The following is a 19,075-nucleotide window of genomic DNA, read 5'->3' as shown; positions in this document are numbered from 1 at the left end:
GTACCACAAGTTAGCCAGAGCTACAGAGCTCTACACACACCAGTATTATTAACCATATGTGGTACTAATAGGGTCCTCCTAAATAATCCCAGCATTTGCTCAAAACATTGTTTGTATCATTGCCTCCTTTGTATTTTATCATTCATTTCAAACTGAATACATCATGGCCAGCAACATATTGTGAAATCAGGCAAGCATGACGTAAATAAAAGTTTAACTAACTGGAACAAAATGTTTGTTCTGTTTCCTATTTAACTGTATACTCAAAGTAAGCAAATAAATAACTACACACACCTTACTGATAATGTTCATAAGCTACAGTGCATGCGCAAACAAAAATGTTAGCAATAACCAAAAAGATTCAACAAGCTGCATTACATTAACTATCACAAGTCAAAATTGATTTAACATGGTAGCCTACACAGTATAAATATAAACTACCCTACTGTAATGCAGTGCACATTAATCAAAAGTCATTACGTCTTTCTTCCTTAGTTACCCCGTTTCAGTGCATTACAATACATCTGTAAAAGACATTTGTTGTAAAATAGAGCACCTAGTATGTTATCTACAATAAAGTAACTGTCTAAATAAAGGTCTCTGATGTTTTTTACCAGGACAAGCAGCCAAGCTTTGTTTCACAGTTCTGAAAACAAATACACAACTAAGATGTACGCCATCTTTATAGTTTGTGGTGGGGACCATTAGTAGACCTAAAAGAGGCAGGGAGTTGTAACAGAATTAAAAGAGCCATGTGGACCACAGGAGTTTAATGGAATCAGCACAGCCACATCAGGCTTAAAAGGGTCAGGCCTCCAAATCAGAATTAACAGATTCACATTAACAAAATCAGAGACCCACAGCAAAATTAAGGAGGGTGAGGGGAATTTCACCAGGGTTAACAGAGCTGGGGATTCTATAAGCTAATACAGGATCAGTAAAGTCAGGTGTTACTAAGATAACCAGCAATTGACCTGTTGGCTGGTTTCTTTGTTGTTACTAGGATAAACTGAAACAGGACGCCCCAGCAAGAATAACTGAGTCAGGGGATCCTAGAAGAATTGGTTCAGTGATATCTTCATTCCAAGTTAGCTGGAATGAAGATGTCAGACATCTCTAGAAGGATTAACAGAATCAGAAGAACTTTTAGGAATAAATGAATTGAAGGGCATCCACCAGAATAAACAGACTGTGGGGATTCACAGTTGCATTAAATGAATCAGGGACACCCCATCATAATTAAGACATTCAGGTGTGCACATCAGCTTTAGTGGGGAGAATGTCCTCACAGAAGGATTAATTGAGTCAGGGAGACTCATTTGGGCTAACAGTCAGAATCTAATAAAAAATTTTACTGAAATCATAAAAGTTGCTGTCCATAGTCCATAGTTACTTATGTGGTTAAATGGTGTCTCATTTTATTGCTTCATCACAAGGTTGCTGAAAGTATAAATTTCCTAAGAACATAGCAAACGGCAAAATGGTCAGAATCATTTTTCTATAGATGGAAAAATCTCTGCCCTGTACAACTGACTCCCAATGAATTTTTTCTGTATTTTTTGCTTCCATGCCTGCCACGCTTCAAGCCCTGTCATTGGTTCTGAGCCCATTTGTTCACCTGAATTGAGCATTCCCAGCAAGGAGATGAGAACCATCCAGCAATGCCATCATCCTGGCTAATACTGAGGTGGTTTGTGCCCTTATCAACATCCTGGTTAACTCTAGCCCTTCCTCTGGGAAGAGGGCGTGTGTCCCATGTCACTGTGGGGACAATATGCCTTCCCCATGCATGCGAATGCTACTGCATACCTGCAATGAAGACTACCACATTTTTGGCTAAGTGAAATGAATGTAAACCTCAGTTTGCTGCATGACTCACTGCCTCTCATCTCATGTCAGGCAACTGTAATGTCTTGTGACCACGTTTGGGCACACCCATTCTTTTCATGGCAGCTCACACTTAAATGCTAATGACACTTTTTAAAATTTGGGTAGTCTGGGTGATAGTCAGAACTTTATGCATCTACTCTAGAAGAGTTGGAGACTCCTAGTTAAGTTTATCTCATGCCCTGACAATCTGAATTTATTTTTCAGTGCAACCTGAAGCATGTTTGAATTTAAAGTGACAGAAGCAGTGATAGATCTTGGGATTCTTCATCTTACTAGAGTTGTTTTCATTGTTTTCATCTGACATATTACCTATATGAGAGTGCTGCAGAAGCTTTTGTTTCTCAGAAAATTGTTAACAAAAAAATAACAAAGTATCAAGGCAAAACAGCCTGTTCTGGATGGAAGCTTCTCCTCAAACTGGGGTCTTCAATGACTGCAGAGTTCACTGATGTCCATAACCATTTATGCCTCACAATCGCATTCTACTTGGATTAAGGCATCTAGACATGGCATGGTGGCTACTCTTGGAGCAAGGGACAGAAATAAAGTGATGCTATCCTATAATCCTCAAGGCATCAATCAGAAGAAGAAAGAAGAAAGGAGACACAAAAGGATGTTTTACTACCTTCAGTTTCTTAAGACTTGGGTTACTAATATCAAAGATGGAAACATAACTGCTGTAATTACAGACTGTAGTAATTTTTGCTCCTGGATTTGGAAAGTAGGAGAAATATGCAGAAAATATACTGTTAAAACAGGGATGCACAAAGTTAATAAAGAAGCGTACCTCTAGTGTCACCCCATCCTGTTACCCAGCAGAAATGTCCAGGCCGCAGTACTCTGTTCTTCTGTGGCAGGCAGGCATAGTGTATGTACTGGTTTGATAGGATGTCCTGTTTTGGCCTGACCAGAGCGATGTCATAGTCTAACTGATTCAGGCGCGGGTACCAGAAACTTTCATGCCTGTAAATTTTCTTGACATAGTAGATTTTCTCTGTCTTTTCATTTTGGTTAAGATGGTGCTTCCCCAGAACAATGCGCCAGTTTGCTGCATTCTCTGCTTTGCCCCTAAAACAACCAACATAAAACTGAGCATTTTCCATTTTATGGAAGTATTACAAATAGTGACAAGGATTTTTTTACATGAAATCTCTGTGTTTTAAAAGTAGACAATTTAGACTTCAGTGGGAATGCTCATTTCAGTGCTACATATATTGTAAGGATTGTAAAGTGGATTGTGCCAGCTGAAACTGAATAAAAGTGTAGTGTAAACAAACATGCAGTATCTCAGATACATTTTCTTCTAGAGACATTATTGCACATTCATATGTTTTCTTATGTCAGCAAAGCACAGAAGATGAACCATACCTCTCAACCTCTTAGAGCAAGAAATCTGGACAAAGCCATAAATAATGGGGGGACAAAGGCCCAACAATAGGGACGATTTTTAAATATTGCTCTTGCAAACTTAAGAAGTTGATAGAATAACAGGTTTTACTTTAACATAAATTTTCTGAAGGGTATGAAGTCTGAAGTTCAAATGTCTGTCATTATTTTCTGACTTCATTACTCAATGAATTGCCAATGTTTTGCCAGAAAACCACAATTTTTATGAGAAACAGACCAAAAATATGAAGCAAAAATCTGGACATTCTGAGAAAATCTGTAGAGTTGAAAGGTATGAGATGAACTTAACTCTCTAATGAAAAGTACTCAATAAAACAGGGTTAATATATGGCACATAGCTAAAAAAGTCTTGGAAAAATGCAAATGCTTTGTGCACACTAAAAAAGGAGTGCATTAGAAATGCAAGCAGCTGATTATATTCTCTTCATCCACAAGTACAGCAACTGTCTGCCAAAAAATAAGATAATTTGCAATTTACCAAGGAATGAGTGGTTGAGGATGGCTGGTGGTAGAGGAAGTAATGGGAGAAAGAGTGGAGCATGAAATACTTTGCAGATAAGCTATAATAAAAATCTTAGATGAGTGTGACTAGAGACACTGGATATGAAGAAATGGAGGGGAAAATGGGATGAAGCTTTAGAAGAAGGGATGGAGGATAAATAAATTATGATGGGTGTGTAAAAGATGGCAAGGAAAGCAACTAGGAGAATGAAAAAGAGACTGAACATTAAGGGAGAGAGAGAGAAATAATGAAAAACATTGGGAGTGATTTGGCAGGAAGGGTAAGGAAAGAAATGAAGGATGAGAAGGGAAAGTGAGAGATGAAACAATAAGAAGTAAAGACGGTTGTATTGTAAAAAAGGGCAGACATTAGCTGCAGATGATAAGGCATCCTAAGTAATTGTAGATAAACCTTCAAGCTGGATAGATCATAGGCTTGAACATAGCATGGGGCACATAAGCAGCTAGTGAGGAAAATATACAGCCCTCATACAGAGAAAGAGAAGGTGACTTATTTTGTCTGCTAGTTTACAAGTCGTTGAAATATTCGTAACTGCGCAAGTAAATGCATGATACAAATGTACAGTGATTTTACCATACTAAAACAGATTAATGTAGGAGTTTGCCATCTTGAATGTTTTTCTTACTGATTTTACATACAATTGTCATCACCTTGCACACAGGTGGGGTGTCACTGAACATGTGAAATTATAGACTTGTAAGTCTGACCAGCCTCATCTGTAGGGTTATGGAAATGATCATTATGGAATTAATAAATAAGGACATAGGTAAACTACAAATGCTCAGTCCAAGCTAGTTCAGAATTGTAAGGGCAAATCCTTCCTATTTAAACTGGCTCACTTCTTCAAAAAGGTTACTGAAGCAACGGATGAGGGCAAATCTGTACACACTGCACATCTATACCTTGCAAAGATATTCAACACCATCCCACATTCAGGTATCGTAGATAAAATTCCCAGCTTAATATTAATCCCTATGTAACTCATTGGATAGCAAAATGGCTTGCAAGTAAACCCAGGAAATTAGGATTTGCTGTTCTATCTCTTTCAAAAGACCTATTACTAGAGATGCATTCCAGGGATCAGTCCTTGGGCCACACCTCTCTGGAATTTAGCTAGTGTTAAGAGTTTATGGATAACTAAAGTTGTAGATGACTGTAAAACTTGATGCCATCATAAACTACTCAGCAGACACCAAGATTGTACAAAAGGGCCTTTCCCAAACTAATAGCTGGTGTCAAAACCATTGACTAAAACTGAATGCCAAGAAATATATAATAGTAACCTCAGAGAACAAGAAGTCCCTTGTATTGTAACTATCACATTGGCAACACATCAGTGAAAATGGTTCCAGTTGTTATGGAACTTGGAACTTTTGCAAACAATTAACTGTCCTTTGATCACCACAGATCCAGTATTGTAAGAAAGTGTTTTTTCATTGGCTAGCTTATTACTAAGGGTATGGCATCCAGGTCAAGGGATATGATTATTCTATTACATTCTGCACTCATCAGAGCCATCATAGAGTATAATGCCACTTCAGTATGGACCTGTTCAAACACTTAATTCTAATGTCCACAATGCTTTCTAACTAAGAAAATGAAGGGCCTAAATAATAAAAAACCTATGCAGACCATCCAAAAGCATTTTTGCTCTTCTCAGTGGCATACAGGCTACTGAGGTGGATCTTTGGCTTATATACAAATGGTCAGCAGGTTCTAGCCAATCAGACCTACTATCCATTCAAATTCAAAAGTCCAATAGGGGGCATAAACACCCACTCAACAGGTCTAAATCTCTGTTGCAACATAAATAGAAAATGTTGGTGAGATAGATATGTATCACAGAAAATACCACTTCTTTGGAATCATCTTCCCCTCCACGTAAAGCAAGGTACTTTTCTTACACTAGTCAAAAGGAATCTGGATGAATAAATGGGTAACCACAAATTCACCCTGATTTAGGACTCTTGTCCATCATGGATAAAGGCAACATGTAAATGTTCTGCTCATCTTTGGGTTATGTGTACTTTAAATATAAGGGCTAAAAGGTTCATGTGAATGTATGGCTAGGCTTCTGAAGATCCTTGTGGATCAACAGCCTAGTAGGTATCTATGAACATATGCATCTGCCTTAGATATAAACTAATCTGACCATTGTAGGCACCCAGACAGTATACAAAGCAGATCATTTGGTTTAAATAAGTTATCTGCTGAGTAACAAGGAGATGGTGTGAACACTTACAATAAGAATGACAGGTATCCTGTGCTATGTCACATCACTGGTATTACGCACCTAATTAAACAAGAGCAAAACTATTGCAGGCTTGTTTGCTTGGTGGTTAGTAGAGTGCAGAAAATGCTGTTGATAGTATAATTTATTACATGAGCCTTCCTGCATTATATGTTCTATAAGGCTGGAGAAGGCAGTTTTCTGGTATCTTGAGTATTGGTGTTTCTGGGTCATGCACCTCCCTGGGAGAGCTAAGCTATCTGCTGTGTTTTGCAGTGTGTACAGGTGCTGGTGCAGAACAATGAATTACATGGTGCATGTTTATTTATGTTGGAGGCTTCTGTTCACTTGCTATCTGTAGTAACATTATTTCTCTGAACCAGCAAGGTGATACAACCCATACAGGCATTGCAAAGTTCCTTCACCACTAAGATTTTGAGCAACAAAATGTTAGTTACTAGGACATGTGTACAAAAACACCCACACACACACATCAAAAAATAAAAATAAGGTTACAGAGTGCATCACAAAGGTTGCAGATCACAGAGGTCTCAGATGCATGCATATCTTCTTAATGACATTCTGATCATACATTTTCAGTTCACTCTTGGATTCCAGTCACTGTTTGCATCGCATGCTCCCCCCATGCTGTATGGGTTTTGTATGGGTACTCTGGTTTCCTCCCATTTCCCAAAATGCATTAGTTAATTGGTTACTCTAAACTGTCTGCGTGTATTGTATTTAACCCTGCCCTTGGAGCTCGGGTCATGGCTGAAAAAAGATGGAAGACCAGATCACTTTCCTTATCAACAAGTGCATAAATTAAAAATTCAAATATCGGTATTACTGGCATATAGCAAACATCGTATTAATGTTTTCTCACCCTCATAGGAGTGCCATTTTCTGTTGAACATTTTCTTATCTTGGGCAAATTTGTAGTCTTTTTCTACTGCTACCAGAAAAATATTTTGTCCTTTTACACTCCCTGTAGTGAGTCATAGTACAGTAGCATAGCAAAGAGCCTATTTCCCATTTGTTGTTCTTACCAAAGTTGTTTCCTACAGTCAGATCTATGAGCCAAATACCATAAAAACAGTCTCCATCTGGAGAGGCTACAATGAAGGAACTTTAAGTCTCTGTACTGGAAGAAGACCATATGCAGTACTTATTGTGAATGACAGTCTGATTACCATGGTCATTCCAAAACTGTTGTTACCAAACACATGGTTACGTGCATTTTCACCTCTGTACAACATAGGGCAAAGTACCTTTTCTGATATTTTGATTATGGAATGCAATCAAATAAGAATGTCAGCTCTGCAGATATTATGTGTAAAAGACTGGGACCCTTTTGCTCCCAAGCAGTCTGCATTCTTAATAGGCTACCTTTTATGGATGTATCATTGTTTGACATATTTTCTTCCCCCAATCAAATAAGACAATCAAGGTAGCTCTGTATAAAATTCAGACACCAGACATTGCAGAACAGAGACTTCCGGGATGAGGCTTGATAATTATTTTGCTTACTTTTGAAAACAGTGAGCAGCCGTAAGGACCCAGTTCTTGTGAATTAGAGTTCCTCCACATACATGGACAAATTTGTTGCTCCCCTTAGGACGTACCTACGAAAAGGAATAATGATGTTATTGATATCTGTTAAGTTATATTATCTGAAATCCCTTTTTTAACTAAGTAGATTAATCAGAGTGACAAAGACACAAACTGTAATATTTGAAGCATTTTTTTAGTCTGTGCACATATATGAGATCCTAAGCAAACACTGAGATGCAACCTTTATAGAAGAAAAAACTGTAAAGTAGTAGCATAGTATTGCAATATTTGGCTACCCATGAGGGCAATAATCTTTTTTTTTTTCTGTCTGTTTACATTTGTTAACTAGGAATGCCCAGCTAGAAAACTCTATTTTTGTGGAGTCCTGAGGAAAAAATATCTCCGAAATGTCAAGTCAATAACACACTATTAAGACAATCTATGGCTGACAGTGTTATTGCAGAAAATAAAAACATAAAAGAAATCTAGGCTATACAAAAGCAAATACTACACTATATGCTTTGTAGGCATAGCTTATCTGTACCAAGACTGGAATAAAGTTCTTATTAAGCAAAGCAACTGTGACTGAGATGCATATCATGGTTGTTATTATTGGCAAAGAATAGAAATATAGTATGGAGGGTGACATGTGAAACTTAAAAGAAATTATGAAGATGTAAGATTAAACAGAGGATAAGGAGAAGGTGAATGTTACATAAATTAATTGCATTAGATATAATGAGGATGTGTGAGACTTAAGGTTCTATTGGAAGAAGTGAGGACAGTAATGTAAAACAATGCAGGAAATCAAAAGTTGTAACTATTAATTAACATCTCAGTTACATTTCCAATTTGACTGGAAGTATTTTGAGTTAATTTTTGAATATTTAGAAATTAGATGCATACCTTAGGTTGTGTGTAACCATTTCTAGAGCTTTCCAACAAAATTGAGTGGCATGCATCACCACATTTATTTTTAATGATGGAAACAGCCACAAGATGACCTATAGGTGATCTAAAGTCTCTGTATTAGGTATACCTTATTGGGATGAAGGTTAGGAATGAGTAATCTGAGCAGTAATGAATTTTATGTACAAATTTAAGTTGAGTAAGGTCCAGATGATGGCTAAATTCAACACTGTGAATTTCCAGGACTGAGACATAGTCATAACTACATGCGCTATATCCAGAAGTAAAGTTGGCTGCCCTGTTGTATGTTTGCTCTGTTATCTGGTATACAGAAGTGGAAAGGTCTGTACAAAGGTAAGTAGAATATAGAAGGGAAAGAAGGAAGTATGCAGTAGCAGTGCCAACATGAGCAGGGGCTTGAGGGGGTGAGACAATGCTTACTTCCACACAGTTTACTGAGCGGTTGATTTGCTTTCTAGATATGATTTACTGGATTTATATCTTAATATCTAAACCCCAAAATATTGAAAACAAAAGTAAAATCTATTTTATGCAGGGAGGACTTAACCCCTGCACCCCCCCCAAAACGTATATACATACCAACTCTGGGATTGCACAACAGTGGGGAAAGGTCAAATTCCTATTGCTAGCAGTTTTCAATATTCTGAGTTTTTGATATATATTTTTAAACAAGAAATGTCTTTATTAAATTATCACATAACATAGGCAATCATACATTTATATAAATGAAAGCAGACCATATTGGCATAATTTTAGTTGCAAATGTTATACATTACTTATAATCCAGCCATTGTCAGCCAAATATTACATGGCTCATTTAAATCCTGCCTTCTTTTAAACCTCGTTCCTCCTCTGCATGAATTGTTCACACAGTTCCCATTTTTCTATGTAATTTGTTCCTACCTTTTTCTAAAGATCCAAATTCCAGTTGTTTTATTTCTGTTACTATATTCACTACCTCTAGCTCAGTTAGTTTAGACTTTGATTTCCATTTTTTAGTAATTGTGTTTTTGGCAGTCACCATAATTAGACTCAGCAAGGCCTTAATACGCCTAGGTAATTCTGATTCTGTGTCATAGTTCAAAATATAATTTCCTTAGTTCCACCAATTTGCTCACTTAGTATCTCTGATAGAATAATCAGCAGGGAAACGTTAAAGTCTGCCACTTCATTACACTCCCAGAAAATATGTTCCTAACTACCTTGTTCTTCCTCATCACACCTCCAACATTTGCTGTCTACCTGAGGAAAAAATCTACTTGGAGTATAAAAATACTGATGTAAACACTTCCAAACAAAGATCCTAAATCTTCTAGACTTTGCTGCATATTTGGGAGACATATATACCCCCCATTGTTTCTTTGTGAATTGCTTATCCAATCTCTCTTCCCAATCCGTTCCAACCTCTTCTGATTGATTCTTATAGTTATCATGCAATATTTTATATGGTCTAACTAATTCATTTTTTAACAGCAGCTTCTGTTCTTGATTCTACTAAAATCTTCACCAGTGCTGGTCTTTCACTTAGAATTCCCCTATTTCTGTTTATTTGCCTATACTCTGAGATCCTTGATAGGGAAAGCAATCTCTAGCCTGCAGTCCAAATAAATTATTGGCCTCTTACCATTCTATTACCTTTCCCTCTCTAATTATTTGCTACCAATACCTTGTTTCTTTTGCCAGTTTTCTCCAATAAATTCCAGCCCCCTCTTGTCTATTTTTTGTTTCCCTAATTGCAGTCATCCCTATCGACAGAATCTCCTTTCTCCATTCTCTTGTTGGCTTAGTTCATAGAATACTTTCTGCTGCTTTATGAATACAATATTCTGTAGGGTTATTGTTATTTTCCTTAAGAATCTGTATCCAAAATCTCAGTCTCTCCTTGTTTCTTGAGCTTTCCCCCTGTTTCATTATCATCCCTTTCCACTTTGAATTATAGATTTCTGTGTGTGCTGTGTAGAGGAGCCTTAACTGTGTAGCTCTGACATACCCTTCAAATCAGGTAATCCCAAACTGCCTTGTTCTATTGGAAGAATCCGCTTATCCCACGTGAGTCTTGCTGTCTTACTCTCCCAGATAAAATCCTTCAGCTCTTTATTAATTTCTATTTACAACTTCTGTGGTTGATAAAAATGTACCTAAACTGCATATAAACCTAAAGGGACTAAAAAGAGGGATACAGACTATAACCTCCTAAGGGAGGATATCAGTAGCTTCACACCACCACCCCCTTCAGAGGATGCAGACAGCTATGCTGAACAGCATGCCAATGCAGTATACAAGCACCTGTACAACTGCATGGACTCTATACCCAACAGAACTAAAACCTGCCCCTCAAGAAAACACAGACCTGTCTGGTGGACATCCTCTATCAACAGGCTTTACAACAAAAGGAAGAAACTGTTGTCCAAGTGTAAAAAATAACAAATTCCAAATTGGAAAAAACTCCCTCCTTAGCCTCAACAAGCAAATTAGATCACTAGTGAAAACCTGCAAAGCCAATTATGCATCAAAACTAGACAATGAAACAAAGGGAAACCTCAACGCCTTCTTCAGTTACATCAGGAACCTCCATGGCAAAGCCCAGGTTTGTTAAGAATTAGTACTTAACAGTATCACTTACACTAATCCTATTGACTTAGCCAACCTGCTAACAGACAGGTTCAGTGCAAACTTCACCCCCCCGTCCCCCCAAAGACCCTTTAGACATCCCGATACTTGTCCTGCACCTCACATCTCCATAGATCAAGAGTTAAAAGGCCTATCCAAGGTAAAGAACGCAGCTTCCATGGGACCTGATAGTATCCTAAGCTGTGTTCTGCAGCATCTCCAGCAGGAACTAGCTTTGCCATTGAGCACCCTATTCAACCACAGCCTAAGTACAGGCTTCATTCCAGCAGAGTGGAGAACTGTCATTGTCATCCCTTTGTACAAAGGTGGTGCCACTACTGACCCTGTAAATTATTGCCCCATTAGCTTAACAAGTCTGATCTATAAAGCCATGGAACGTATTATTATGGATCTCATAAAGAAGGACATAAGCAATCTCCAAGCACTTGAACCTACCCAGATCGGATTCGTCAAGGGCAGATCCTGTCTGTTGAACCTGGTTGATTTCTTTGAGACTGTCACCAAGGCCCTGGATGACAGAAAGTCAGTACATACAGCTTACCTTGAATTGGCCAAGGCCTTTGACACAATCCCCCACTCAGGCATCATTGAAAAGCTAACACAACTTGGCGTAAATCTCTGTCTCATCAGGTGGGTGTCCAACTGGCTCACAGACAGGACCCACAAGGTCAAAATAAGTGCTTCCACCTTCGATAGCAGACCTGCTACTAGTGGAGTTCCCCAGGATCTGTCCTGGGACCCCTACTGTTTGGCATCTGCTTCTCAGTGGCCCAGGCAAATACAAAAGGCCTGTGGCTGACCAAGTTTGTGGATGAGTGTAAGTTGGGTGCTGTCATTGACTCCCCAGATGATGTTAACATACTGTAAGAGGGTCTCACAGCAACTAATGACTGGTGCCAAACTCATGGCCTCAAGTTAAATGCAAAGAAATGTATCATCATACCATTCTTCAAAATCATGGCCCCTACAGATTACCACATCAACGGCAACCCCCTAAGTACACAACCTGTGGTGAGATACCTTGGTACTCAGGTTGACAACAATCTCACATTCGACCAATGCATAGCGGTAGTTGTCAGAAAAGCCTTTTACTTGGTTCATCTCATAAGTAAAGGGATTGCATACCAAAAAAAAGGAGGTTATTACCTTTCTATTTTCCTCCCTCATTAGACCAATAATTGAGTATAACACCCTGTTTGGTATGTACCACTCCAAACATTTGCACCAACTGGAAAGGCCACAGAAATCCTCAAAAGAGAATCCATGACCTCCAACACCTGTCCTATGTGGACAGGCTGCAATCACTGTCACTCTTCTTGGTATAGTATAGATTGCTCAGGGGTGATCTATGTCTAGCCTACAAGGCAAACTTGGACCCCGCCCTACTAGAGATGCTCCATATCCGCAAGTCTAACTCCTCGCGCATTACCCAGTCAAAAGGCCTGAATATAATATGTGACATCAACAAAACCATCTGGAGAGACAGTTTGTCTCCCAGAGGTTGCCCTGTCTCTGGAATAGACTTTCCATACATGTCAAACAGAGTACCTCGCTGACCCTCTTCAAGCCTAACCTTGATGAGTATGTGGGAAACCACAAATTTTTCTCAGGGGTTCCACTTGTGTCCCTCACTGATAGGGACAACAGGTCCTGACCAAGGTTTATTTTTTGGGGATAAACTCTTGGCTAGGCTTGTAAGGGCCCCAGGGCCATTAGCCTAGTAACCTCCTATGATCCTGTGATCCTATGAACATTTTAACTGCTTGTATCTTACTATCCATATCCATATAACAGAGCTTCCGATTTCTCAGATTTTGTATTATCTTTTGTTTAGTCTCTTCCCATATACCTTTAGCTGCTACACCAGAATCCTTTTTTATCCATATCCTAAGTACTTTATTTTATCATGTCCCCATATGTATGGATATTACTGAACCAATTTGTATGTATGGGCACATAATTTATAGCTCCTGCGTTTGTTTTAGCTTCATTAATTTTGTATCCCAGAAAGATTTGAAACTGCCTCAAAATGTTCCACAACACTGAAATGTCCTTTTCTGGTTTTATCAGATATAAAATAATAGCATCTGCAAATCCAGCCAGCTTTTCTTGACTACCATACCAATTATATCCTTGCATTTCTGAGTCCCTTATTTTCTTTGCCAATAGTTCTAAATATAATGCAAATAAAGGGGAAAAAGGACACCCCTGCCTGGTTCCTCTGCTCAAACAGAAATTATCACATTGGAACCTACCAACTTTAATTTTCACCTCCAATCCTTCATATATCCTCCTAATCAGCCTAATAACTTTATCAGGGAATGCAAATGCTTTCTGTGCATCAAGACCCACGAACAACAGTGGCATTTTCTTACATTCTGCTTCCCTCTGGATCATCAGTGTTGTTAATTGTTTGCCTCCCCTCCACAAAGCAACATTGATCCATATCTATCAATTATGGCATCACCTTTACCATTCTTTTAGCCATTAAAGACATAAACACTTTATTCTAAGCTAGCAGCAGCCTTTCAATATTATAAGTTTTAGTTAAAATGAATGGATCTCAGTTTAGTATATATTTGTCATATTTCAGTTGATTATCTGTTTCACAGCCCTGCAGCTTACAGATTCCTTTCATGAAGGAGTGATCAAGGGAGATGGTGTTAAGATGTGAATGGTTTGAGCTAGTGTCAGAGTATAGGTTATAATAATCTGCCAAAGTAATTTAGCCAGAGCTGAAGAGACTTAAATGTGCCTTGAGATGTAATGTTGACAGTAGAGAGATTAGAGTCAAATGTAAGGATGGTGGAATCACTGATACATTGTGAAAGAAAAGATTCCCTGCAGTGGATTGACAAATACTGTAAGTACCTGTGGAAAGATGTTGTCACTCTACTGTGCTCTGCTGTAACTACATGAGGACTCTGGAAGATACCTAATCAGACTTTACCTCAGAACCAAACCCCACCACATCTGCTTTTGCACTTAAGTTTCAGTGTCCTAATGTTGATTTAAATACTTTGCTTTGTAGTGGCTATCTGTATTTAGAACTGGTTTAGCAAGTTATCTCCTAGTGAGAGTATGCAGCAGTCTACCCTGCTGGGCAGCAATTACATAAAGACACCTGAGGATACCTAATCATACCTGACCTCAGAAACAAGCCCAACTACATGTGAGAAGTACTGCATTTCCTCAGCAGGGTTGCACACTGTTGAGAACTATTTACATTAGTTCATATTGTTTGCACTGTCTGGTTCTGTAAGAAAGTCCCATGAAGTGGTGTCACCTCTGACAATTACTTATGTACTGTACTAAGAGGCCTTTCACTGCTTTTGCCAGCTGTGGCCATTCTGATCCTAAATCTAATCCTTGCTGGGATCTTTAAATTTGTAGTAAAGCTGAGGTTGTGTTATCCAAGTCAATTTCTAGTCACAGTCTTCAAGAAACCATTACTTATTGCAATTGATTTACTGTCTTTTGCACTCATCATTTGCTGTCTGCTGCAGGCATTCTTAGACTACGTCCAGTCGTAGACTACAGATTAATCTCTGTATTAAGCTGTTGAGATGACATTCAAGCCAAATCACTTGTACTAAGCTGTTGTTGTGGCACTGAGCCAAATAATATCCATTAGTTGTTGCTACACTTTCATTGACCTTTGTACCCTTCATTTATTGATACTGTACACATATAATAGTAACTCTAGTGCTTTGACTCACCCTTCAAATAAATTTATTTCATTAGCACTCATTAGTAGTGCCTATTTCATGGGCAGCCACGGTGGTGCAGCGGTTAGCGTTGTTGCCTCACGGCAAGAGGTTCTCCGGTTTGATCCTCAGCTGGGGTGCCTTCTGTGTGGAGTCTGCATGTTCCTCTGAGTGCTCGATTTCCTCCCATATCCCAAAGACATGCTGTAGATGGATTGGACACTCTAAATTGGCCCTAGGCATGACTGCGTGCATGTGTGTGCCTTCCGTGGAAGGTTGGGCACCGGGCTGGCAACTCAACACCGTAAAACTCTACTGGCAGTCATGAGCAGACAGGTGATCCGCTATGGTGACCCCTAACCAGGAAAAGCCGAAAGAAGAAGAAGTAGTCCCTATTTCACCAGGTACTGTACATTATGAAGTCACAGTTTACCTCACTGTCTGTTGCCAGCCTTATAGCAACAGGAATATTGAGGCAATGCAAGAACTACCTCATGATCACTTACTACTATTTGATGAGTCCTATAGATTATTCCACATGTGAGAGGTGCATGTATTTACAAACTCTGGACTTCAAAAGTTGTAGACCATCACCAGCATGTTACCAGTTTTGACACCCACCACACACAGCTATGCCCACCATATCCTAGACAAAGAAATACATCTTCTTATGTTGAGATACTTAAAATTAGTAGAAATCATTCTAAGAACTTAGCCAACATGGGAATGGATAAACGAGAATTTATGAATAGGGATAACTGCAAATAAGGGTACAAAAGTAGGCAAGATGGAGTTGGAATTTACTGGAGAAAATTAGCAAAGGAACTAAGGTATTGGGAGCAAATAACTAGGGTGGGAAAGTTAATAAAGTGGGATGAGCCCAAGCAGAAGTTTGAACTGCAGGTTAGAGACTATCTTTCATATCAGATTCCATACCCATAACAGACAGTAGAGAAAGATCACAGTCAGATGGAAAAATGGTGGAGTCATCAATGTATTGTGAAAGAAGAGATTCACTGCAGTGGTTGACCATGTCATTGATAAATATTGTAAGTACCTTTGGATGGATGTTGTTGCTCTACTCTGCTGGGCTGTAACTACATGAGGAGGCCAGAGGATACCTAATTGGACTTGACCTTGGAACCAAACATATATAGGCAAAACATAACGAATAGGGTAGTGCTAAGTGAAAGACCAGCTAAGATAATGTTTTAGTTGTGCCTAGAACAGAAGTAGTTTTTAAAAAAATAGATAATTAGTAGGGCATACAAATACTGTATAATGACTATAGGAATCAATAATAGGAAGTTAGAAAAGATTGGGAAGAGAGACTGGAAAGACAATTTACAACAGAACAATAGAAGACCATTTGTATGGTTCCCAAGTATGCAATAAAGTCCACCATGTTTAGGATATTTGCTTGTAACATTTTTCCACAGTTAGATAGCAAATGACAGGGGTGTGATGGGAAAAAGAGGGGCACTTGGGAACATGTGCTCTGAGAATGCAATGAGTTAGCAGATTTTAAAAATTCCCTACAAAGTTTTTTTGTCAGAAATGCTGTGGGATCAAATGGTTGTAACAAAGGGAATGATTCTTTTGAGCTAGGGCAAAGGATGTGAATTGCCTATACTTAGTAAGGCCGTACTAACTTTATTGCTATTGGCTGGCAAGAAAGCAATTACTAGAACATGAAAATCAAAATGTAAACAAGTGCAATTGAATTACTGAATATTGTAAAGGAGTTAAAAGAACTGGAGGTAGGATCTCTAGAAAGGAAAGAGCAAATTGCATGAAAGTAAATGGTATCTGTTGGAAGAATACATGCAGAATAATGTTCAAGAGCACAAGTGAGATTTAATGGAAAAAATTAACTGAACATTTATGTAACATTGGAGTGAATGATAATTGTCAAAAAGGAAATGTACTTACTCCATGAAAGAATCGTACTGTATTTTGATTTCTTTTATACTAAATATGTTTACCCATGTCACTATTTTAGATGTGATTTATTAAAGATGTTTAGAACAAACGTCAGTCACATCCTAAACTACAAAGGCTTCCAAGATGAAGGTTTGAGGTTTGATATACAGGACATTCTGTGACAGGCAAACAACATGCATAGACCCTATAGAAAACAGAGCTGCAAAAAGGGTTCACTTACCTGGTAGGCCAAAGCCCTTAAGGTAACAAAGCCAAGTCAGTACATATGGTAATATCTTAGTCATAAACAACTCCATAGTCAGGTGCACAGATGCACTACTCATCAGGCTGAACAAGGACAGAGTGATGGTTAGCTGCCTCTTAAGTGTCAAAATCCATAGTGTTCCTGGGATACTCCAGTCCCTTCATCCTAAGTACACATATGACATGGTCATTGCCCATGTGGCAGTGAATGACTTCAGACATTTTTCCTTGGATCATATGAATAGGCACAGACCAAATGTTTTCAGAAGAAGTCTTTCATGAAAGTGATATTTAAGAGCTCAGTTTCACTGGAAGACATTTGATCTACGTTCTTTTTGTTTTTGGTTCATTGTTTTCAATCATTTTGACCATTTATCTGACTTTGTTTTTTGTTTTTGAATCATAAGAAGAGACACATGAAAGGGGTCTCAGAATGTGCATTTGAAATTGGTGTGAAACTAGTTTTGATCAGTATCCTACCATTGCCAGAAATGATGCCACAAAACAAACAAAAGATAACTGACTTTCAGTTTGATAGAATTCTATAAGCATAATACTGGTTTCATAGCAATAACATGTATTTGATAGAAAATATATATATATAAAACTGTTTTTCTTTCACAGTAACAGAGGTTTGGTAATCATAAGAACAGTGTGATATTTTAATAAATAGCATGTATTGCATTGGCTTAACAGAATGTGTTTGTGTAAAACAAAAAGTGTTATACTTCTGAATGTTTTTGTAACAAATGGCATTAACATTATATTCTTGTTTAAATATCCTAAACGGTTGAATGTACACAGATATTCAAGATCAAGGGAAATGGCTAACACAGCAGAAAAACGTTACAAACTATCCTACAAATGGAAGAATATTTCGGCATGCTGAGAACTGGTTTTCTCTGGATGAGAATGGCTAACACAGCAGGAAAAATTTACAGACTATCTTATCAACAAAAGAACATTTCTGAATGAACATTTTGGCCTGCTGAGAACTGTTTTTCTCTAGATTTAGATAAGGATGCAGGCAAAGATGGCTTCAATACAAGAAAATGTTTTTATTAATGACAACGTTTTGAAACTATAAAAGTGGTTGTAGAATACTTTTTTGGTGGACATTTTTGTAATTTGAGTCAGCTGAGGAAGTGCAGTATACCTGACAGTTACATCTGTGTTATAAAGAAAATGTAATTAATCTCATAGTAGTACTTGGTTGGTTTGTTTCAATAAATTTTTCAGCAATTATGAATATACAGCTGTACTGTTTGTCTGTGTGACCTGTTGCTGTTAGTTTCAATTTAACACAGTTATTGGCTTGGCTGTTGGTGTCACCCCAGGGGGATTCAGTATACGTTATAGCCTGGGAGGAGGTGATTGACAACCCTAGCTGCTTTACTAGGGATGGCTTACACCTCTGCCCTCATCATTTCTGTATATTGGCCATGACTTTTTCCTCTCCCGTTATGCATTTTTTAGTCAAGGTCAGTCTCCTCAAATTACCTACATAGACAATCAAAATCAAACTATATAAAGATAGCATAGCTCAATGTTAGAAGTCTAAACAAGAAGTTGTACTCCTTACAGGGATTCATAAGTCTTGAAAAAATAGATAACTGCATTGTAACTGAAACATGGTTTCAGAATAATGATAGCGCTCCCATAGAGCAGACTGTCAATGCCTATCACTCTTTCAGACCCAGCACTGAAAATAATGATATTACTGTCTGCATTCCTAAGTAGCCATCTCATCTCCAGACTCTTAAGTAAAGGCAATGACCGTGAACTCTTTCAAATCCTTTTCAAGGTAACTAAATCTCCATGTCACCTGCAACCCATGATGTATAGCTAAACAAACTGACATTCCTCTCTACTGAGTTCAATGCTATTCTCTAGGGAGACGTCAACTATCTGTCCATTAACTAGGAAACATATACTACCTTAAACAAATATACACAAAGATTCATGGACTTCATTAATGACAACTTCACACACCAAATGGCTCAAGCCCCAACTAGTGTT

The 19,075-nt window shown here is 38.2% G+C and overlaps 1 protein-coding gene across 1 annotated transcript in view; it reads right to left on the bottom strand.

Moving 5' to 3' along the window:
• The window catches only part of LOC122788812 (chymotrypsin-like elastase family member 1), a 240,143-nt gene that overhangs the window by 110,184 nt on the left and 110,884 nt on the right, over positions 1-19,075 (bottom strand). Inside the window, exons 3-4 of the mRNA XM_044055687.1 lie at positions 7,578-7,672; positions 2,678-2,958 (exon numbers count right to left, since the gene is read on the bottom strand). Coding sequence (XP_043911622.1) covers positions 2,678-2,958; positions 7,578-7,672 — 376 coding nt within the window. The remainder of the gene's footprint in view (positions 1-2,677; positions 2,959-7,577; positions 7,673-19,075) is intronic.

Source organism: Protopterus annectens, chromosome 14.part0, assembly GCF_019279795.1.
Source record: "Protopterus annectens isolate FY-2018-M chromosome 14.part0, PAN1.0, whole genome shotgun sequence".
NCBI classification, from domain to species: domain Eukaryota; kingdom Metazoa; phylum Chordata; order Ceratodontiformes; family Protopteridae; genus Protopterus; species Protopterus annectens.
The sequence above is the reverse complement of the archived record's forward strand: the minus strand, read 5'-3'. Positions and strand labels throughout refer to the sequence as shown.